At 42.3% G+C, this 23,606-nt stretch overlaps 3 protein-coding genes across 4 annotated transcripts; 2 read left to right on the top strand and 1 right to left on the bottom strand.

Moving 5' to 3' along the window:
* Positions 1-4,451: 4,451 nt before the first annotated feature.
* Positions 4,452-6,107, bottom strand: LOC122758481 (GTPase IMAP family member 7-like). The gene is made up of 2 exons (XM_044012698.1): positions 6,005-6,107; positions 4,452-5,907 (listed from the first exon to the last, which is right to left on the bottom strand). Exons 1-2 carry the CDS (start codon positions 6,030-6,032, stop codon positions 5,063-5,065), a joined length of 873 nt encoding a protein of 290 aa, XP_043868633.1. The 5' UTR covers positions 6,033-6,107; the 3' UTR covers positions 4,452-5,062.
* A 43-nt stretch (positions 6,108-6,150) lies between these two features.
* LOC122758478 (GTPase IMAP family member 8-like) lies at positions 6,151-11,881 on the top strand. 2 transcript variants are annotated; one of them, XM_044012695.1, is made up of 5 exons: positions 6,151-6,245; positions 7,758-8,346; positions 8,926-8,957; positions 9,288-9,359; positions 10,451-11,881. In XM_044012695.1, the coding sequence occupies exons 1-5, from the start codon at positions 6,221-6,223 to the stop codon at positions 11,095-11,097; spliced, it is 1,365 nt and encodes a 454-aa protein (XP_043868630.1). In that variant the 5' UTR covers positions 6,151-6,220; the 3' UTR covers positions 11,098-11,881. The 2 variants fall into 2 exon arrangements, with proteins under 2 accessions (XP_043868630.1, XP_043868631.1); XM_044012696.1 differs by having other exon boundaries at positions 6,152-6,245; positions 7,758-8,307.
* Positions 11,882-15,158: 3,277 nt separating this feature from the next.
* dnajc25 (DnaJ (Hsp40) homolog, subfamily C, member 25) lies at positions 15,159-19,113 on the top strand. The gene is made up of 5 exons (XM_044012697.1): positions 15,159-15,551; positions 16,285-16,437; positions 16,928-17,298; positions 17,813-17,912; positions 18,680-19,113. Exons 1-5 carry the CDS (start codon positions 15,204-15,206, stop codon positions 18,800-18,802), a joined length of 1,095 nt encoding a protein of 364 aa, XP_043868632.1. The 5' UTR covers positions 15,159-15,203; the 3' UTR covers positions 18,803-19,113.
* Positions 19,114-23,606: the final 4,493 nt, after the last annotated feature.

The following is a 23,606-nucleotide window of genomic DNA, read 5'->3' as shown; positions in this document are numbered from 1 at the left end:
GAGTCTGGTTCTGTCAGAGATTTCTTCCTGTTAAGAGGGAGTTTTTTTCTCTCCACTGATTTCTAGTGTTTGCTCATTGTGTGAACGTGCACATCACATTTCATATATACAACATTGCAAATATCATACCAATTACTTTCAGAATAGTATTAACACACAATAACTACTAGCCAGCAACGTTTATGGTCGGAACGGCTCACACACACATATACACTCATTCTTGTTTAACCGACCTTTTGCGGACGGAAGTGAACGCGGCAATAAAGTACATATTTAAACATAATAAAATGCTTAGCTCTACTTCATAGCTTCGCTTATATGTTGTTATATAGTTGAACTGAACAGAACTGTACAAATAGTACATTTTACATACCTGTGGATCCAAACACACAACACGAGAGCTGTTAGCTTCTGCTACTGCTGCTCGGTATGTTTATTATCTGAACATGCGCCGAGCAAAGCAGAGCGGAAGCCGTTTGCTTGGACCCACTGGTGTTATAGCACCCTCTACTGGTGCAAAGTAGCAGTGCTTTCTGCAAAACTGTTTTTATAAAGGTTCAAATATTATAATGAAAAAGAGGGAGGTGTCTGTTAACATAATAAACTACTTGTTTTAAATTCTGAACAAACCTTTCAGCCTGGCCATTGGTTGCTGGATGCCAGGGGGCTGAGGTGATATGACGGATTCCATTGATTCCAAATGTGTGGAAGTCCTCACTAGTGAATTGGGGACCATTATCACTGACTTGCTCTGGAACTCCAGTTCTGGCAAAGAGATCACTGAGCACTGTGATTGTTTGGCTTGCTGTGGTGGAGTTTATGGTGAAGACCTCTGGTCTTTTGGAACATGCATCCACTACTACTAAGAAGTTTGTGCCCATGAAAGGCCCTGCAAAGTCCACATGAATACGTTGCCGTGGAGATGCAGGCCATTCCCATTGGTGAAGTGGGGAACGTGCTGGTTTGTTTTGCACCTGCTGGCAGCCTGAACATTGCATCACTATACGCTCAACATCTTGGTCAATTCCGGGCCACCACACAAAGCTCCTCACCAGTGCCTTCATTTTAATGACTCCCATATGGCCAGATCTGAGGTTCTGAGGTATGATAACCCTTATTCCCCACATGACCCAAGCCAGCATTCAAGGTAAGTTCATTCTTACAGAGATAGAAAAGAGCTAAGGTGGTTTTGTGGACTGTGGTCCAGCCAGTTTGTGTGACCAAGTAAACCTGGGACAATGTCTTGTCACGTCTAGTCTCAGCCTGTACCATTTCAGCGGTGACGGGTGGGCTTTCAATCTGGTTGAAGGTGAACATGTGTGACAGTCTGTCTGCATTTGCATGGTCCCCAGTCCTCCGGAACTCTATCTTGTACTGGTATCAACCGAGAGACAATGCCCAGCGCTGCATATGAGCAGCAGTGGTCGCTGGAACCCCTTTTTGAGGGCTGAAAATTGACATGAGGGGCTGATTGTTAGTAATGAGGGTGAATTCTCGTCCAAACAAGTATTGATTAAACCTCTTCACCCCCCAGTGCCTCTTTGTCGATCTGGGCATAGTTTTTCTCTGCTGTATTTAGGGATCGAGATGCGAAAGCTATTGGGCCATTCACTGCCGTCATCCATAATGTGAGACATCATTGCCCCAATGCCATACGGTGAAGCATCACATGCTAGCTTGATGGGCATAGAAGGGTTGTAGTGCATTAGGACCGTGGGTGATGTCACAAGCTCTTTTGCTTCTTGGAACGCGCGTTCACAGTCCCTGGCCCATATCCATTTCCGCCCTACTTTGAGGAGCTGGATCCAGGATGTGGTTCAGCTTGGCCTCAGTTGAATCTGAAAAAACATGCAGCCTCTTTATGGTGCTCCAATCAAGCTTTAGCTTCCGCAGCCATATACACACTCAATTTTAGGACCACAAATATCGTATCAGTGTCTTTTGAACATGTTCTAAATGATCTAAATTATTGTTTTAACTGAATAAACACAACATGTAAATTATAATTTTAACAAGTTATCATGGGGACATTTGAATAATGAAATGTATTTTTTAACCTGTTAACCTGCCTTGTATTAAGTAGTTCAACGCTTTATAATATTCCTTTTTATCCTCGTCGCCACTGTTGTGTTTGTTCTATATAGCAAAGAGACGCATTGAGACTCAGTCTAGTCAAGGCTAGTAGCCACATTTACTGCACTTAGTTCAGAGGTAACGTACAAAAACATATACCTAGGAGAACCCAATACTCTAGCGACACCAAGTGGTTGCTCCAAAACATTACACAAACCAAGTTCTTTTTTACAACCAGCTAGGTCGCCTCCTGGTGGCTATACAATATATTGCTACTTCCAGGTTGGCCTCTTCCAGCAAACCCAGAGTCCCTGGTATGCTTCGTGCACAGCACAAACAAATTGCGCCATCAACGCTCAGATCCCTTCACCCGATGGTGAAGTGGGATACCACAGGACCCTGACACGTGAGGACACCAGGGATCCGTGATAAGTCTACCAGGGCCAATGATTCTGAGGCAAAAGGACATTACTTATGTACATATCCACAGACGTGATGAGTGTTTGGACCAGATTAAATGAGGAGCTAAGTGTGATAAATAATTATTTCCTGGTTACAAATGTGTTGAGATAAAGTCTGGTTTGGTTTAGTTTTGTGTACTAAAACCACCTTGGTAGGGTTAGGGTTTTTTTCTCATAGCGTTGCATCATCGGCATAAAAACACACCAGAATCTTTTTATAACACTGCGGTGTTCTCCTGATTCTCCTGGTTTTGGCAGGGTTATTGAACTGCTATGGTGCTTCATCCTTATGGTATTTTGACCAAAGCATGTCACAGACCTGTTCATTAGGACACCAGGGTACTAGTTTAACTTATAGGGTACAATATGGTATAATATGTCTCCTTTAATGCTTATTCATTCATGTGGAATAATCGCTGGCTTTGGCCACATTGGTTGTTGTGAGCAGCGTAACTCAAAATGCAAAAGAACTGATTTGTTTATGGACCAAAGAAGAAATAATAACATTTTGGTCATTATCTTATTTTTAGAAGTTATTGTTAACCTTGTAAAATAAGAGGGTGTGTTGATAATGAAGGAACATGATGATTCGTGCTTTCTTTTATTTTAAAGAATGTTCTTTAACACGATACTGAAAGTATTTAACCTTGTCTTCCTCCTCCCATTTCGGTAAACTCTGGCTTGACTGGTTTGTCGTACATTTATGGGAAACACACACACAATGTCAGGAATGTTTAAATGTAATGTAAAACATCAGGCCGTGTGCTCTGTGTGACATTGGTACACTTCTCTATTCTCTGTTTTTGTGAATCATGTCATGTGTTTCTTTTTATTATCATTATTCATTTATCTAACTTACATTTATCAGTATTTAGAACTTGTATAATATTAATGTTAACTATCTATCGTTCTATCCAATGCTAGCATTCAAAGAGATATTGTTGTCTTCTTGATTTGGTTCTTGTTGTCATGAGTACATTTTGGTGTATATGGTCTATGTATAAAGTCTATATATAAAGTCTATGTGATGCACAGGTATACGGTGTTTACTCATCAGTCATCTTTTGTTTTGAAAACGTGTTTGAAAGTACAATAGAAATTGTCTGGTGTTCTCTGTTGATTTATTTATTTATTTATCAAAGTATTTCCTCATTATGTTTCTGAATGTGTGGAATTTAATGGACTGTCATGAATAATGGACAAATTAATGGACTCAGACTTCACGACTGTCACGTGTTTGTGTGTCAGTGGATCGTATCTGCAGGTCAACCACAGAGCAAACAGTTCATTCATTTTATATCAGCATTCATGGAAAGTGGTCAGACATTTACTAACTTATGTAAAAGTGTCAGGTGTGTCATAAAAACCCAGCAAAAGATGCCATTTTAAAAGTTTATAAGGACAAATGAACAACCATCTCTGACTCAACTATACAACTCCACCCAATTAACTACATAACTAATGTTATATTTAGTCTTTTGTATGTCCCACGTTGTAAACATTTTATTATGAATGAATGAAAATGCTGGTCTCAAATAGAACCTTTCAAAATAAATGAACCCTAAAGGATTATTTATTTATTTAGTAAAATTAATTATATTACAATTTCAGTTAAGTTTTAGTTAGTTCTATAAACACACAATTCACTTTCGGTGAACGAAAATGTTTTTTTTCGTTAGTTTACATGAACTATAAAAGCCTGGGTCGGGACCCACACGGGGGTGGACAATTTTTTGGGGTCCCCCAAACAAACTAGCAAAAAATGTTCCCAACCCTTTTCAAATCAGGTTTTCTGTGTACAGAATATGTATTTAAATAACATAACATCAAATGACATTTGAATTCATTTCTATTGATGTATTTAAGTGGCACAGAGTGACTGTGGTGTTGAATCATAAAATCAGCTCAGGCTTTCAATGCTTTAAACATTCAACTTTTATTGAACTTTACAAACAGTGGATTATTATTCTCAGCAACTTTGCTAACTGTTGTTATGTAAGTGCATCCCAACACTCTGGGTGTGAGTTCCATCACAGCTTCAGTTAAATAACAGAATAAAAACAAAGAGTTCAATGTAACGAGTCGGAATCTGTGAAAAAATGGAGCGATCATCCGAAAAAAACCACAAACTTATCCAGTGTAGATGTTGTCATGTTCGTGTTCCAAGGATGAGGCCGTTTTGCCTTCCCGGCGCTAAAATTGCATTTTTTCTTTGACATGATTGATGTTGACAGAAGCGGTCGGACCAGGGTTTACCGGCACACTGAAGAATGTTGTGAGGAGCAGGAAATGCCTTTGATAGATGCTACTGTCTGATAAACTACAACAAACAACAAATCACTGTTTTCATTCCTGCATCACAGACACACAAACATGCTACGCTGGACGAGCATTTCAAATACGTCGGATAAACGGTGGCAGTTTTCCTGCCACTACTGTGACTCCGAGCGTTTTTCATGGCTCACCCATATTTAAAAAAAAAAAGAATTAAGTAGTGCTGTGATCAGATAAGACCAAAGGTGTTTGTGTCACACGGCAGGTGTGGTGTTGAAGTAGGAGCTGGTTGGGGGCAGGTTGTACTCGTAGGTGGGGATGTTGGGGTTGTTGGGGTTGGAGCTGTACTGCTGGCTGCCGCCGGTGTCCTGCCCAGCGGCAGCCAGAATGGCCTGAAAGAGGACGACCCTCTGCAGCAGGTCGGACATGAAGGAGAAGTCGTAAAGCGGCTCGTCCGCCGCCTTCTCCTGTTGCACGCCGTGCTGCTTCAGAGTCCGCTCCGCCTCCTGGTACATTTCATCCGTGAAGTAACCGCCTCCGTTGGCTGCCACCATGTCGTCGATCTTCTTGAGCAGCCCCACCACCTGACCTCTGTTGTGCCTCTTCTGCTTGTTGTTGAAAACGTGGAAGCGGTTCCCGCACTTGTTTATCACCTCGCGGAGCTTGGGGTGGCCGGTTTGCACGTACTCCTGAATCGTTCTGCCCTTCAGTTCGTCGCCGCGCGTGAACAGAACAATCATGTACCGCGACGCCGCTGAGCCGAAGATCTTCTCCAGGGCCTCCACGCAGCGCTCTTCTTCTTTGGTGAAGCGGCCGATCTGCAGCACCAGCAGGAAGACGTGCGGGCCGGGAGTCGACACCTGGATGCACTTGGCGATCTCCCTCCTGATGCTCTCGGCGCTCTTCGACGTGTCCAAAATCCCCGGCGTGTCGACCACGTGGATCTTCCGGTTACATCTCGCCCGCTCTTTCTCACAACTCTCGGTCACTGACTGTGCACTCGGCAGAGACCTGAACACCTTCCTGCCTATGATGGTGTTACCAACCGCACTTTTCCCAACTCCAGTTTTCCCAATCATCACGATCCTCAGGGACGGACCTGCAAACACATACAGATGCACTTCAAGAATCCCCCGAAGGTAAACTCAAAGGTTTTTGAGCTAAAATAAAAAGGTTGAAAGGAGTTCAGACTTTACCGTCAGGGATGGAGAAGCGGACACCCATCTTTCTCCGAGGTTGATCGCTTGCCGTGTGAGCGACAACAAAGCTCAACAAAGTTTTGTGTCTTCATTCCTCCGCCCACAGGGAGTGTCCGGTCTTTATTTGAAAGGTCTGAGTCGCACAGAGCTCAAAACTGAAGCAGACGCTGCGCTTACTCCGACCTGCTCCTCGACCTCTGCCAAGAAGCAAAAATGAGCTCCAAAAGAAGTCCACCACGTAAGTCAATCTTAGTTTTTTTGCTAAAACAAGTCTTTTAGTAGACTTGTTTTGTCCTTCTCGTGCTTTTTAGAACAGATTTTCCCTCATTTCAAAATGAGCGATGCTGCTTTGCTTGAATTTCTCTTGTGCCACAGTTGCGCAATTCGCAGCAGGGGTGTGCGACTCCAGTGTGACTCCTGATCCTGGTCTGGTTGTTGTTTGGCCGCTCAGAGGAGACAATAAACTGAACTGAATTAACAGTGTGTGTCACAATATAGCGAGGGTTCAGATTCCAGTTGAGATTCCACACCATTGTAGTTATGCTGCTTCTTGTTTTTGTATTTCTGGTTCTAACGTTAGCGGGATCAAACTTTAAGAGTGTTTGTGAGAGTTGTTTTTTGTTATTTAGGAATTTGCCTCAATGATTTTTGTGATTGATACCATAAGGTTTCCACAAAGTGCTTTACATAACACATACAACTCACAGTATAATCAGTAAAATGAGAATCAAAGGAGGAGAGAGAGTCACGGTGCTTCTCCTCAGGTCAAATAACTCTGCGCTATAATGAGACACTTTGTTCCAGAGCTGCAAGTGTTTGTGAAGGAAGGTGTGGCCAGATGGTGGCGCTGCAGTTAACCCTTAGAACACAGGGCGATAAGAATGTGCAATATAGAGCATCTTACATCCTTTTTTCGGAGCACAACCTAAAAACAATCTGATGAAAAAAAAAAATAATTTTTTACCAACTATATAAACACACACACATATAAACAACTACTAAACATTTTATAAAAATCCGATTGAATTTGTGAAATTTGGAAATGTCACAGTTCAAAGTTCAAAGTTCACTTGGCTCGTTTTTTATGAACAAAAACAAGATAAAAATGGGTCTATTTTATGACTTTCGCACAATTTCTGCTACTGTTATTATAAAGATTTATGATAAAATGAATCATAGCTTTGAGATAAACACACACACACCCATGTAAGGATCTGTGCCATGTGACCACTAAGGGTCAAGGGTAAAAAAAGTAGACTTTGGGAACAATTTAACAATCCGATCAAGATTTTATGCATAAGAGAGGAGAAAAACTGGTCATATCGAATTTAACTAAGTGCAAAGGAAATCACGACTGAAATGTCACTCCAGCTTCCGTACTACAGCGGACGAGGCTTATCGGGGTTATGTACACGGATCAGGACTCCGTCTATGGCTGAAGTCTTTGTCACAGTACACGTCCATCGCCATGTTTCCATCTTGGTTGCCGTTCTTTGTTTACGTCATCAAATTGTTCTTGGGAGAACTTACTTGTGCTGTTGGTTGAAGATAACAACAGTTGACAGACCACTGAAGACCACTGAAGTCGTCCCATTGATGGGAAATATTACTTGATGTTGTTGATGTTAAAAGAGATCGATTGTAAGTGGTATTTTCAGTATTTTCAGTTTAATAACCTCGCCTCTAAGATGACATACTATAACTAAAACTGATCAATATGAAGAGATTTTTGCTGTTTCTATTTCAACAGCTTACCCTGAAAAGTTGTCCATCGCTGTATTCGGAAAGAGAGTCCAGTTGAAGAACACCATTGGAAACATGATCCTGAACATGGACTCCCATTTCAAATCAACAGAGAACGTACTGGTCGCGGGAGAGAGCAACACATACATCGTCATTAACACGCCGGACTTCTTCGATGAAGACTGCCAGAAACAGGACCAGCAGATGATTGACTTCATGGCCGTTTCTCACCCGGGACTACACCTCTTCCTCCTGGCCATTGATTCCGAAAACACCACGGAGGAAAAGATCGTGGCTCAGATCACCAAACTCCTGGATCTGTTTGGAGAGAGGATCAAGGCTCATCTGGTCGTCATGTTACCCGACATCGAGTCCTTCCAGTCCCTCAGTCGCCTGAAGGAACGCTTCCAGATCATGCTCGTCATGGCCAACGAAAATCTGGTCAGCGAGTGCAGGAAGTGGTGTCAGCGGCGTCGCCCGTTCCTGTTCGACTACAAAGATTACAGCGAAGACGTGGTGATCCGGAGACAGAAGCACTTCGAGAGGATCACAAATGAGTACGACGACAATAAACGCTTCGTTACCACTTTTTTCTCGTAATATTCACACTTTTTTCTCATACTATTACAACTTTTTTCTCATAAAACGTCAACTTTATTCTCAAAATTACGACTTTATTCTCATAAAATTAAGACTTTTTTCTCATAAAATTACAATCTTACTAAAAATGTTAATATTTTTTCAACTTTACCAATTACCAATTCGGAATAAACTGTTTTTTATTTTATTATTATTCATAATTCAAACATAAAATAGTTCTCTAAGTAATCTAATATTTATTTTATTGTTTTTAAATAAGAATACTGAAAATGGAATTTAAAATGTTGCTAAATTTTAACCAATTTCACAGAAAACTTCAATAAATTAGTTTTCACTCTCATAATAAATGTTTTATATATATATATTTTTTTTTTTACCAAACTCACAACAATTATAATTCATTATTTAAATGATAACTCGATCCTAAAAATTGTTCCCAAAACTTTGGAATTGGGGAAAAAAAAGTTTTCAATGAAAAATAACACATTTTTTTTAGTTCACTTTCATTATTTCTTTTTTTATCTGAAAAAAAAAAAAAATTGATATTCATACAATAATTCTGATCATTGTTACAGAGCTTCCCCGACATATGAAACTGTGATGATGGGTAAGTCTGTGTTTTTAATAACTTTGAATTATATTTTATAACTTTAGAGTAAAATCTTCTACCAAGCCACCTCAATTCCTGTATTTATTGCCCCCCAAAATGTTATGTTTCCTTCCTTCTATATTCTCAGAAGATTTAATCCTAATCCACCCCTTTACTATATTTGAAAAACACTGCTGAAAACAGACAAATGTGGGTGGAAACCCAACCTCCTTGGCAGACGTGTCACGCAGAGAGTCCAAAACAGCGGCTCTGTGTTTGTCTTTTACACGAAACGAAGAAGCAATGACAGGAAAGTACCCGAATAAATGGTATGTTGTTTCTCGGCAGGTACTTCCCCAGCCGGTCCATCCACCTCGCAGCACACCACCAACGCCGGTGCAGCGCAGAGACATCACAAAGGTATGTTCTGGAAACTGCAATAGAAACACATACATGATTTAATTAAAATATATAATAATGACATAAAACTAAGTGAATTCACTATGTAGAATCTCTTTTAAAAGGTCATTCTTTATAATTGAACCAAGTTCAGAATTTAGAAATAAAAGTAGTTAATTTAAAAACATGAAATTATTTATATTCACAGTTCATATTTAAAACATTTCTCTTTACCGACGATTCAAGATTTAACTGTTCCCCCGTTCAAGAACCTAAAATCAGAAAATGAAACAAACCCTAAATTGAGTTTCATTGGTTGTTGTGCCGTCTTTCTGAAGAGGTATTCCCCTCAAGTCAAGTCAACAAGTCAAATCTCTCCATGATCGAGTGCTCATGTCACACTTCCATAACGAGAGAAGGAAAACAAATGCCAAACATTTCTTTGAAACAGCAAATTCTTTTCCCATCTGCGAGATGATGAGTGACCTGTTCGACTGGTTTTCATTCCACAGACAGATTACGGGCAGTTGCAGAAACAAGAGACTTCCCTCCGCCAAATATTATACATTTAGTGTTGACGGCGTAAAACAGTAATACGTTGGCAGTTTTAAACATATACGGCAGATCACTTTGTTCTGTTCAATTTAAAAATGGAAGTGGGCCCAGGCAGCTTCCTTGTGGCACACCGCAAGATATATTATGTAATATAATTACTGGGAAGAATATGTAAATGTGGTCACAAACACTAATACAACATTACAAGGACATTCAATGTATTTCACATTGTTCTACTTGGACTAACTTGAAATTTTAAAATAAAAGTGGGCCTAAGTAGCTTCCTTGTGGAACACCACAAGATTAAAACATAATATTTTCCTGTGCATATTTTTTTGGTGGAAGGCACATGTTAGAAATAAAGAGAGTAGTTTGTGTTGAGAGGTTTATTTTTTTTAAATATTTTTAGGGGATTAGGCCACAGATTCTAAGAATGTGCTTAAATGTTTGGGAAGAGGTGGTAATAAAATTCAAGCTGGGAAGAAAACATAAATGTGTCCTTTGCTGCCAAGACCTGAATAGGTCAGTAACACTGACATACTTTATGTATCTTCCAGAAAAACACAACAATGCAAAGACATTCAGAATATTTCATGTTATTCTACTTGGACTAACTGGCACTGGGAAAAGTGCATCTGCAAACACGATGCTGGCTGCTGGAAAATCAGAGGTGGAGCAATTTCGATCCGAGGCGAGCTCCGTGCCGGTCACCATCAGGTGTGAGTTCAGAGACATCTCCAAGCCATTTGGGATGCACGTGAGACTGATCGACACTCCAGACTTCTTTCACGAGGAACTCAAAAACCCTGAGGCACACTTAGCCGAGTGTAAGCAGTACTGTGTGCCGGGGCAGTGCGTGTTTTTACTCGTGATACAGGTGGGTCGCTTCACCAATGGAGAGCAAGGAATATTGGAGAGGCTGGAGGAGCAGATAGGCTGGAATATCAGGGACAGCATGATCCTACTGTTCACACACGGAGACGACCTGAAAGGGAGTCAGGTGGCACCGTACATTCGCTCAAACCCTGCCCTCCAGCACATCATTGACATGTGCAGTTCTCGTTATCATGTGTTCAACAACAAATCCAAGGACCCCAAGCAAGTCATAGAGCTCATAAAGAAAATTCCAAATTCTGCCACACTGTTCCCAAAGTTCACCAAGAAATACAGCGAGGACATGGACCCTCCGTGCTCTCTACTGTAGATCGGGTCCTCATCAAAGCCTCAAGCATTGGCTTCTTTCACACTAATATTGGCGGGAATTCCAGGTTTTTTCCCGCCACAAATAGTGCCGATACACACCCTTCTCCAACTGTCAGTGTTTTTTTTCTGTCCCACAGTGTTTGTTTATCAACTGTGCAAGAAACAACAATTTTTGTCCATCATTCAGTCGATTTTTCACAAACATGCACGGCTAATGGCTATGCTTCCTTAGCATTTTTGAAATATTCAGCTTTCACTTCCATTTACACCCTATTGAAAAAGAATGGAAATGAACGTACAGTATACATATATATATACGTATATATATATGTTTATATATATATATATATAACCCTAACCCTATATGTATATATATGCCTATTTTAATACTTCTATTTATTGTTTATCCTTTTCACGTAAAATCTTTAGCGGGCATTTTTCCTTCTCCTTTTTTTGGACGTCCCGTCATCCCGTCAGTCGCCGTGAATAGTCAATGATACATATTTGAATGTTGGATTCCGGGACGTTTTGTTGATTTCAGCGCGTACTCTGTTTTGGTTGATTCGTAAATTTGACCATTGATTCTCGTGTCAAAACACAGATTTGGAGACACGATTCCTGTCGTTACGTCATCAACGTACACAATGAAGTCAATTTTCTTTGTGTAAGTTGTTTTTAAAGAGATGAAGTCAAAGATTATCTAAAACAATGTTGTGATGTTTCTTTTATCTTGTTAATTTTTTGTGAAAATGATCAATAAGTAAGTTTTGTTTACAAATACATTATTTGTGTGTCAGAGTCATTGTTTTTTTTTTGACATTTAAGATTTAACTCGACAAAGATTGCCGCTGCATTCCATTTACACCGGAAGAAATGTCCTTTTTTTAGCTTAAGGTACGTTCCATTTGTAGTCGGAACTCGGAGCAACCACAGCCAACCACAACATGGGATTCCAAGATGGCTGCCATGGTACAAACACAGCTATTTTTACTGTTAATAAGACTTCTGTCTTATTTGTCGTACAAATAAGATGTGTACGACAAATAATAGTTTTTTTTTGGCGTCGGCGGAAGATGTGGAGGCTTTCCGCTGTCCGGATGTCGATGGGGAGATCGTTCCACCATTTGGGAGCGAGGACAGTGAACAGTCTGGAGTTCTGCGAGTGCCTCTGCAATCCTCTCAGTGAGGGGGCAGCGAGCCGGTTTGCCGATGCAGAGCGGAGTGGGCGGGCTGGGGTGTAGGTCTTGATCATGTCCTGGATGTAGACTGGACCGGATCCGTTTGTAGCATGGAACGCAAGCACTAGAGTCTTGAAGTGAATGCGAGCAGCTACAGGAAGCCAGTAATGGAGCGGAGGAGCGGTGTAGTGTGGGAGAATTTTGGTAAGTTGGTAGCACAAAAAAAAATGGTCGTCCGGAGAAGAAATAAAAAATAATAATGAAACCAAAAGAAATAAAAAAAAAACTCCAAGACAATAAGTGATGAATCAATAACGAAATTCGTCCGCCACAAAAAAGAGAAAATTCAAAATCAACAAGTACGTGTGACATTAACCTCTGTGCAGGTGTAGAGCTCTGTAGAGCTCACTCTCCTCTACCCCCTCTTTAGCAGAGGAATATATATTCTGTGGCCCAGACCATTACAAATAAAAATCAATTATCTTCATTATAATCCCCCCAGCTAACAAATCAACCCCAAATTTCAACCAGTTTACTACCAAAAATAACATCAATAAATATTCTATATTATAGTGTACACATAATAATTCCACAAACACCCCTCAAGTCCTTCTTCACTTGGCACGCTCTTCTCTGTGACGCACCGCGCCCCACCAGACAAAGCGGCTGAGCATGGTTTCCAGGGTGCGATTGAATCTTTCCACCAGCCCGTCTGTCTGAGGGTGATAAGGCGTGGTCCTAATGCCTTTAATACCTAAGAGACTATAGACCTGTTTAAAAAGTAGCGATAGAAAATTAGTTCCTTGGTCCGTCACTATCTCTCTTGGTACCCCCACCCGTGAGAACAGATGAACTAGGCCACCTGTCTGGCCACCTTGATGTTTTTGAGAGGAAATGCTTCGGGGTATCTAGTGGCACTAAGATATATCGATTCCCCCTCTTACTTCTCTCTAACGGGCCGACTATATCCATCCCAATCCGAGAAAATGGTGTCTCAATTATCGGAAGTGACTGCAGAGGTGCACGAGGGACCGACCTGCCTGAGGTGAGCTGACACTCTGGGCATGAGCGAACAAAGTCAACCACATCTGGATACATGTTGGGCCAACTCAAACACCAATTCCAGCCAGTGTCTTGTACTTTCCCAGGTGTCCTGACCATGGGATGGAGTGGGCTAGGCTCATCACCTTTTCCCTCATGGGACCTGGCACCACTAACGTCTCACATGCACCCTTCACTTGATACAGTATATCTTGTTTCAGAATGTACCTCTCCTCTTCTAAGAGGCTTGTGTTCCGTCTTGTCACTCCCTCCCTTCCTTCTGCTTTCTTGAACCAGGGCTCTAGGGTCTTGTCCTGTCTCTGCAACTCAACTATATTAGTTGGTATTTCCATTTGCTCTGTGGACTTCCTCACTCTGCCCACGACTGACTCCACCCCTTATTCTCTCTCTCCGTCCTTCCTGCCTCGACAAACGTTTTCTCTGTGGTCTGTCCTCCACATCCATCTCCAGCTCTGCCTCTATAAAAAGGTAAAGCTCTCCTCTCATCAATAACACTCTGTGCCCTGGTGACTGCATTACAAAGCTGAACTTGAGGGATTAATTCACCTGGAATTGGGAGATCATGACCCAATACCACTTTAAATGGAAGCTGAGGTGCTACTGCTGCAGGCATGAAGAAGGTTTGACCACTAACTGCTGTAGGGTAACTCCTAATATCTCCATGCACACTGCACACCTTTACCGGGGCCTGAGGCCTACACTCCTCCTCAGAGACCAGACTTTCATGGATCAGGGTTTGTGAGCTACCCGTATCCACTAATGCCTGCACACATTCCCCATTAATAAGAACTTGGACCAAATGTCCCGTGTTCTTCAGTGTCTGCTGTGCATGTGGTGCGTGTGGCCTAGGTGCATAACAGATGCCAGTGTTCTGGGTATTTCTGGCTTGACAGTTTGGTTTAGTGTGTCCCCTCTCCCCACAATGGTGACACCTAACCTGTCCCGGAACAAAGTTTTAACATCATTTGAGGCGAGAAATGAGTCATTTAGAATTCAAACATGTGGTTTGTGTATTAAGATATGACGTATTTATAGTTTGGCAGCGATGTTTGTCGGAGGTGATAAGCTCCGCCTCTGCGGACGCTCTGCGCTCACTGTACCCGGCACAGAGCAGCGTTACCTCGGCCTGTCCATGAAATGATCCGCTAGCTCAGACGTCGCTGTCATTATATGCTCGGTGTGATCCATAGATTTGTTGTTGACGTGTTATTTTCTTTTTAATGGAAACTTTTTGACCTGACAGTTTGAAAGTTTGAACATTATTAATGTTTTATTTATTTTAACTATATTAAAGTTGCACGGTCATTGTATCTGTATTTAAATATAATATGTACATATATACACACGCACACTACTACAATGCTGTAATATATCTATTTCCACATTGTACTGTATATTTTAATAAAAAAAAATAATAAATGAAGTTAAATATTGAAAATGTACAATATATATGCATTTATTAAAAGTATTTCATATGTTCATTTATCAACACATAGGTGGCAGTGATGAGGCTGCAGCACTTGGCGCCACCCGCCATTCAAACAGTTAGAACAAGGAAGTAGCTGCTGTTCCAATTGAAGAGTCATACTTGTGTACTCCCATAATTGGCAAGTATGTACTCCAAGTGTACTTCTCAAGTATATACTTCCCACTTGAGTATTGACAAACGGCCTAATTGAAGAGTCATACTTGTGTACTCCAGTACTTGGCACGTATGTACTCCATGCGTACTTCTCAAGTACGCAAGTACATACTTTCATACTTGAGTATTGAGAAACGGCCATGTTCTTTAATGCTGCGTCATCTTACCGTCACGTCGCGTCCTGATGACGTGGACAGGCAGCTCCGGAGCTGGCAGCGGAGAGACATGGCTGCGTCCACGGAGCGGAGCCGCGGCGGCGGCCGCTGGTTCCTCACGGGTCCGCGGGCAGCGGGGCCTTGTTGGCGGCTCGCGGTGCTTCTCCTGTCGGTGTCCTCGCTGCCGGCGGTCACGGCGCTGGTGGAGGGCCTGTACTGCGGCACGGAGGTCTGCTACGATGTGCTCGGCGTCGACCGGGAGGCCTCCAAGGCGGAGATCGCCAGGGCTTACCGGCAGCTGGCCCGCCGGTACCACCCGGACCGGTTCAGGCCGGGAGAGCCCGGGATGGAGGAGGAGACCAAGGAGTCCGCTCACGACAGGTTCCTGCTCATCGCCACCGCGTACGAGACGTTAAAGGTGGGTTTAAAAGTGTCGACGTGAGTGAGAGAGTGGAAAGTTGAACTTTTACCTGGTGCCACGTTTATAATTTTAAACCTTATGTAAACACGAGAATATTCACTGTTAAACATGAAATACGGATGAAATGTTGACGGTTTCTTAATTAGGATATGTGTTTATGTCATTTATACTGAAATAACTAACTTTAGAAGAATAAACTTTTATTCACACTACTGTGTATTTATCGAATAGGTGTAAATGTCTGTTTGGTGTTTTGTTGATTTTTTGTGTGTGATTTAAGGAGCAAATAAACCAGAAAATATTCATATTTAAGAAGCTGAAAAATTTGAACACTTATTTTAATTATATATATATAAAAAAAGACCTATTATAGTATTAAATATTAACATTAATATATCCTTATGATGAGTGAAAATGCCGTTTAACTCTGACATACAGATGGAGTGATTCATTTTAAAGTGCCACAATTTACACCACAAAATGCCACAAAAAAATCTATAAAACGTTATTCTTTTTTATTTACATTTTCTTATTTTAGCCCAACGACGACATGATTTCAGTTTTTTCTGCAGACATTTTAAAGAGTTTAAACAGTTGAAAGTTGAACGATTATATTATGAATTGTAATCATTTATCTTATGATTATATAATTAATCTCATGCTTGGTTATAAAAGCACTATTTGCATCTATGTCTTAGAACAGTTTGTCTTTTGTTTGTGCTTGTTTTAGGACGAAGACACTCGGCGGGACTACGACTACATGCTGGACCATCCTGAGGAGTACTACCAGCACTACTACACCTACTACCGCAGACGGCTCACGCCTAAAGTGGACGTCCGCGTCGTCATCCTTGTCACTATCTGTGCCATCTCCATATTCCAGGTACGACCGCAGCCTCCGTGTGGTCCAGAGAGACCAGAAAAAAGAGATTTAGACTGATTTTGTAAAGCACTCACTCTCCCACACCAAAGCCCAAAGAGAAAATCAGTGATTTAAGCTGGCGGGGACACAGGAGCTGCTGGTCCTCTGCTGCCTCGTGTGGTCACTTTGTGTCACCGAGGTTAATCTGAACAAAGGTTTTAAAAAGCCGAAGTGACAAAATAAGACATTTAAACTTAGTGATGGAGGCAACAGTGGATCAACAACTGTGTGTGTGTGTGTGTGTGTGTGTGTGTGTGTGTGCGTGCGTGCGATGTTAAAATCACTGATTTTCTCTGTGAGGTTTGGTGCAGGGATGTGAACAGCAAATATCTGGACCCAGTCAAACTGTGTCTGATATTCACTCTGTTCAGATAAAATAATAACAGCCAGTAAAGAAATGTGTATTGTTCTTTTAACACTGAGGACCGTTGTCACGCCTCCTCTCCTGCAGTACTACAGCTGGCACAGCAGCTACAACGAGGCCATCAACTACCTGGTGACGGTGCCCAAGTACCGGATCCAGGCCACGGAGATCGCCAAGCAGCAGGGCCTCCTCAACCGCACCAAGGAGAAGGGCAAGAACCGGCGCTCCAAGGAGGAGATCCGAGAGCAGGAGGAGGAGGTGATCCGTGACATCATCAAGACCAAGATCGACATCAAGGGAGGCTACCAGAAGCCCAACCTGTCCGACATCCTGCTCTGTCAGATCGTGCTCTTCCCCTACTACCTGACCACCTACGTAGCCTGGTACGCCTCCTGGATTTACCGCTTCACCATCTGCAGGGAGGAGTACGGAGAGGAGGAGAAACTCTACATCATCAGGTCAGTTAAACATGGACACGTTAAAGGTATATTTCAGCTTTAACTAACAAAGGACCCAATAAAAGCTACTTCAGCTTAAGTCTACGATATCTACGTCACATGTTCACGTCTTTATCTCACTGTTCCAACAGGAAAGTGAAGTTTGTAAAACCACTCACTCTCCCACACCAAAGCCCATAGAGAAAATCAGTGATTTTAACAACACACACACACACACACACACAGGAGTGGTTGATCCACTGCTGCCTCCATCACTAAGTTCAAATTTCTTATTTTGCAAAATTCGGCGTTTGATTGATCTCAGTGACACAAAGTGACCACATGAGGCAGCAGAGGACCGGCAGCTCCTGTGTCCAGCTAAAATCACTGATTGTCTCTATGAGGTTTGGTGTGGATTCTCGGCACAGATCTGGTTTTGAACACTGCCTCTTACTTCTGTCATGAGTTGTTGTTGTTGTTGTTGTTGTTGTTGTCATGGTGACATGGCGTCTCACCGCTCTCTGTCTTGTGTCAGGAGAAACATGAAGATGTCTCAGTCTCAGTTCGACAGCCTGGAAGCGAGCATGCGACAGACCTTCCTGGAGAAACGGCTGTGGATGAAAGAAAACTACGAGGTTTGACTGCATTTCTTTAACTCCTCCTCCTCCGACCTCTCCCTGATTCTTTACTTCTCACATTTGTCCACGTCACGCCTCTCGTGTAATTTGCTCTTAAACAAAAGCAGTTTGACCAAAGGAATCTGAAACCGTCAAAAGACAGACAATTATTTTCACTCTGATTTGTTCTGCTCGTGTGCAAAACTCTGACTACTTCCTGTTCCTGTTGTGGAACAACTACCAACGCTGTAGATTTAACTGGTCGAGTGTAGTTCATTTTACAAGAATAACAACTGTAATCTATGTTTATCATTACGGCAAAAGGTTTAAGCAAACATGTCAGTGACTCTTACTTTGAAAGGAAGTGTTTCTGTGTGAGCAGTCAGCTGTTAACTGCTTTGTCTTTGGTTTTGTGCTGCACATTAACAGTAGAAACCACAAACGTGTATTTAATTTAATAAGGATAACTAATGACATGAAACATGTTTTATTTTCATCATAAAAACATCAACTTTATCAGAAAACATCGACTGAAACTAAATTAAATAAAAACGCACGATACATCTGATGAATAACTGTAAAATGTGTATTTTATTGTCTTAAAAATAACGGAAGATGCCATAAAACGTCTATTTTTAACTTGAACCCGAGAACTCCTGTTTCATCTAAGAATAACAAAATGTGTATTTGTGTAGAAATAATTTAGCTGAAATCATTATCATTGTTTGTGCTTTTATTTTAATTATTAAACGTGTGTGTGTGTGTGTGTGTGTGTGTGTGTGTAGACGTACAGGAAGGAGCAGGAGGAAGAGATGAAGGTCAAGATGGCCACCGACCCGAGGATGAAGAGGTACCGGCGCTGGATGAAGAACGAGGGCCCGGGTCGCCTCACATTCTTCGACGACTGACCGACCGACGCCGTGACAACAAACACGCCACCTCAGTTCCCATGAGCACGGACAACAACGCGCACACACACACACACACACACACGAGGAATAAACCAGAAACTGGGAAAATAAGACTTTTTTATTATTATTATTATTATTATATTATTATTCGTTTTCTCGGCTGTGAAAACAGAACACAGACGTTTTGGTGCCTGAGTTTTTGGGTGAAATGGACTTTTTCCTCCTCACGCTGCTTCACAGCGACACGTGTCAAATATGATGTATGATGTTCAATAAACCAGGGCCAGAGTGTATTTTTCTAAGAACAATGACACGTTTGGTTCTCTCTCTGTGAATGAACAAGTGAATGAATGAATGAATGAATGTCAGCCTCTTAAAAACATTTTTAAACCGTCTCTGTGGACAAAACTTCCTTCGCGAGATAACTGACGTCACGTGACATAGACTCAGATTTCAGGGTTACCAAGGGTCCTTGAAAACCTTGAAAAGTTTTTGAAAATCACCCTAAATACACATTTTGTGCAAGAAAGAAGTGAAGTTTATATTTAGGTAAATGTCCCCTGTCACTGCCCCCCCAGGGTTTCCATGGGTCCTTGAAATCCTTGAAAGTTTGCAAATTTGAAAAAATGTGTTTCCATGGGTCCTTGAAATCCTTGAAAGTTTGCAAATTTGAAAAAATGTGTTTCCATGGTCCTTGAAATCCTTGAAAGTTTGCAAATTTGAAAAAAAATGTTTTCCCAAGGCCCTTGAAAGTTTTTTAGCATGTCCCTGAGTAGACATGGGTCATTGAAAGTGCTTGAATTTTGTGCAAGGAAGAAGTTATATCAATATTTAGGTAAACTCCCGCCACTGATGTTCCATAGTTCCATGACATCCTTTTCAAGGCCCTTGAATGTCTCAAGAGACATGGGTCATTGAGTGCTTGAATTCTGTGCAGTAAAGAAGTGAAGTTGATATTTAGGTAAATGAGGGAGATATCTCGCCCTGCGTTGCTTGATGTTCGTAGACGAGGCCGACACAAGACAAACGTGGAGACATCTTCACTGGGACAGGTGTTGTGGACACTGTCCACTGTCTCTGCTGTTGGCGTGAGATTCCTGCAGAACAATCAAGTGGACGCTATCATGGATGAAGACAAGCTCTTTCAAGTTGTCGTCCCATCTTAAGCTGAGTCAGCACATTCTAGTCCTTGACTTTGAGAGAAATTGGACCTGGAAAGTCCTTGAATTTGATGTCAACCAAGGTGTGGGAATGACGGCTTTAATTTAGTCGTGAGTCCCAATCATCTTCAAACACATGTAGTCTCAGCGATGCCCGCACATGATTGGTCGTCTTCTGCAGCCTCAATAACCCACGCTTCAACAACTGGGATTAACTGTATTTCTTCATCAGACGCAGGTGTCAAACTGGCGGTCCGCGGGCCATATGTAGCCCCCCAATCGATTACATGTGGCCCCCCACTTAAATATCATGTTATAATGAAAACTTGTTTTAAACACAGTGTGTCGCTGGGGCACAGATGTGTGAGGAACATGTTACATGTCATTTAGCAGACGCTTTTATCCAAAGCGACTTACAATGGAATTGAGTACATCAGCCAGGGGTGGATTCGAACTTGCGACCATGATGTCTTTCGCACACAGGGTACCGGTCTTAACCACTGAGCCACTCCACCCCGTGGAAGTGTCGTAATCCTTCAGATTATTATTCTATCCGTGACTTTTTCCTCACATAAATAAGCGAAGTCGTCCGAGGGCGTTTGTTACATAAAAAAAACGCACTAATTTGCACACGAAAGTCGTTTTGGCGAATTTCGACCATAAGCCACAAAACAGGAAGCGCCCTATGACTTCAGCATATGTTAAGCTCCACAGAATTTCCCAAAACTTGGTGTGAAGATATTATCGACCAAGACAAACAAAAAAGTCGATCGGAATCATGACCTCAACTCAACAGGAAGGCGACCTTTTTGAATTTTGGCGTCCATTTTGGCGACTTGCGGCCTATGTAAATGAGTTAGACACTCATGGTTTTGTGGGTTGAGTGAGGTCAGGGAACTGCTGACCTCCCTGACTTGTGGGCTGAAGCGAGGGCACAATCATGTCTGCGTGCAGTCCTAGTTTGGTGTTTTAATTACAGTTGTCCGCATTATTATTTATGTCATTTTAAATAAATGTCTGTTTTTGCTATGAATAGATTCATTTTGCATCATAAATAGTATGAAGTATACGTATGATATAATAATGCAAAATTGTGTTTTAATTTTAAGCTTGTGCTCCTGAGCATTTGTTTTTTACGACTTTTTGTCCTCTAGACCGGCCCCTCCTGACCAGAATACACGCTCATTGCAATCTATGAGAGCAAGTGTTATTTTCCATGACATTACCTTTGAGGATGAGACTAAGAGTCAAGGTGGCGATGGTTTGGTCACGTGCAGGAGGAGGGGGGACGCGGAGACACGAGGACAGTTGGTGTAACGGCACAGAACAGAGGACACGAGGGAGAGGACAAAATGTAGGCCGCCAGCGTGGGGTGACCTCTAAAGAGAAAGAGCCGCAAGAAGACGAAACAGGAAACAGGTGTCGAGGCTGACGTTTAACTCCTCATCTGATTCTGAGAAAGATTAAAAACAGCAGTTATGAAACACAGGTGGGGGTTTTCTTCCTTTTCTATGAGAGACAGAAAAGAAATGTGACTCCTCTTCCATCAGGTCACCGTTGGTCATGGAAAATAACATTTTCGTTCTCTTTACACCTTTGATCACATACACATTCCTGCAGCTTCATACTAGGCCATTCACCTTTGACCTACACACTTGTAGCTCCTCCCAGATATCTCTCTCGCTAGCATATTTACACCCTTAGTCTAAAGTTATACCCACACAAAACCTGATTCATAGACCTGTTTGGATCGTGAGACCCAAGGTCATCTTCCCAAGCTGCACAGATAACCCTTTAGGCACAAACACCTACTATACACTACACAGAGTCATCCTCGTTAATCAGGTGTCTCTCTGTCTCTCTCACTATGATTTTGTTTTTTAAAGCTAATTTTATTGATTATTCATTTACATACAAAAAAAGAGACATTTTCTAAATTACTGCTTTGTCCATTCAGATGTTTGAATCGATTCAGACGCTATTTCCCAGACAGTGAACGATCCTCAGACATTATCGTTATCCAGCCACAGTTGCTCGAGCCTTGTAACTACGTTACTATTACACATATTTACGAGTTAAGGGGAGCAGTCAAACCAGGTAATAAAATCAAAGCCCTCAAAGTTCCTCTTCTTCTATGGGGTTTAACGGCAGCTTGTATCCATGATGTTGCGTTACTGCCATCTTCTGGAATAAGAAAACTCCTCACTATCCAGTCCGACATATTCTTTCTCTTACGACACTGCCCTCTGCTGGTAGTTCCCGTCTTTGTTGTTTCTGGCCGGCGACGTTTGAGGCGGGACAATCGAGGTTTCAGAAACTGCGGTAATGGCAGAGGCTACACCTAAGAAATGCTAACTTAGCTTATTTTGGCTAAACATAAAGTAGACAAAAGACCACATGGAAAACGGACTGAACCTGAGACAATTCTGTTTACATGACCGTCTACTATGAAAATCCATCCAATCATCCATCTTCAACTGCTTATCTGAGGTCGGGTCCTGGAGGCAGCAGCTTAAGGCAGAGAAGCCCAGACTTCTCCCCGGCTGGTTCGTCCAGCTCTTCCCGAGGGAATCCCGAGGCGTTCCCAGGCGAGCTGAGAGACAGTCTCTCCAGCGAGTCCTGGGTCTTCCCAGGGGCCTTCTCCCAGTAGGACGTGTCTGAGGATGAAACCCATTTCAGCCACTTGTATCCGTGATTTTGTTCTTTCGGTCACGACCAACAAGGTCCCTGTGAGAATCTCAGGTGACGTAGGGCAAAGGCGAGTCACACCCTGGACAGATCGGCAGTCCATCGCAGGGACACATAAACAACCATTCATTCTGACTCTCACTCACACCTATAGTGAATTTATAATTGCCTTGTGCCCACATCTGCATGTCTTCTGAACGTCTTCTTTCAGCTTTTCCCAGTGGAATCATCTGCCTCCAGTATTGTTTGTAGTGCTTTGCATACATTTGTGTGAATCCACCACCACGTACCTAGCAGAATGAGCATTTTCCTCATCATAACGGCGAAGCGGAGTTTGTGAATTCCCGCATTCACGTTGCACGACTGCCTTCATCCAAAACTTAATTTCTGGTGCTTGGCCACCTCTTCTCCTCCTTCCTTCCCTGAGCCGAGGGTCTAACAGCACTGACGTGGAGACGGATTCATAGGACAAAGGAGAAAATTAAGGCAGCGCTAACAAAGATGACAAAAGAAATGAGGCAGTATATTTCAGTGAACGACAGCGCCCAGTTGCTGGACTTCTTCGTCTGCTTGAACAGCTTCTCTGTGCGCCTCCGCAGATGGAAAACAACGATCGCCTCCACGTCGACATTCTGCTCGAGCAGCATACACTTCAGCTTGTCTCCGTACTTCTCCTTCAGGTCTTGGACGACGACCTTGGCCAATACCTTGGCCTTGCTGATGTCCGGAACTTGCTCGTAAAAGACAGCGAGTCCTTTTCTTGTTTTTTTCACAATGCGTGAGATGTGGAAGACCTTCTCCGCCTCAGAGAGTCCCTTGAGAGCATGCGTCCTCTGGAAGATATGGTAGACTGTCGTAGCGAGGAACAGAATATCTCGTGTCTCTGCATTGACCTTCACTTCCTTTTTTTGCGCTCTGGGAAAAAGATGAAATTTCATTGTGTCTGCAGATCT

Source organism: Solea senegalensis, linkage group LG21, assembly GCF_019176455.1.
Source record: "Solea senegalensis isolate Sse05_10M linkage group LG21, IFAPA_SoseM_1, whole genome shotgun sequence".
NCBI lineage: Eukaryota > Metazoa > Chordata > Actinopteri > Pleuronectiformes > Soleidae > Solea > Solea senegalensis.
This window is presented reverse-complemented; position numbering and strand designations above follow the sequence as displayed.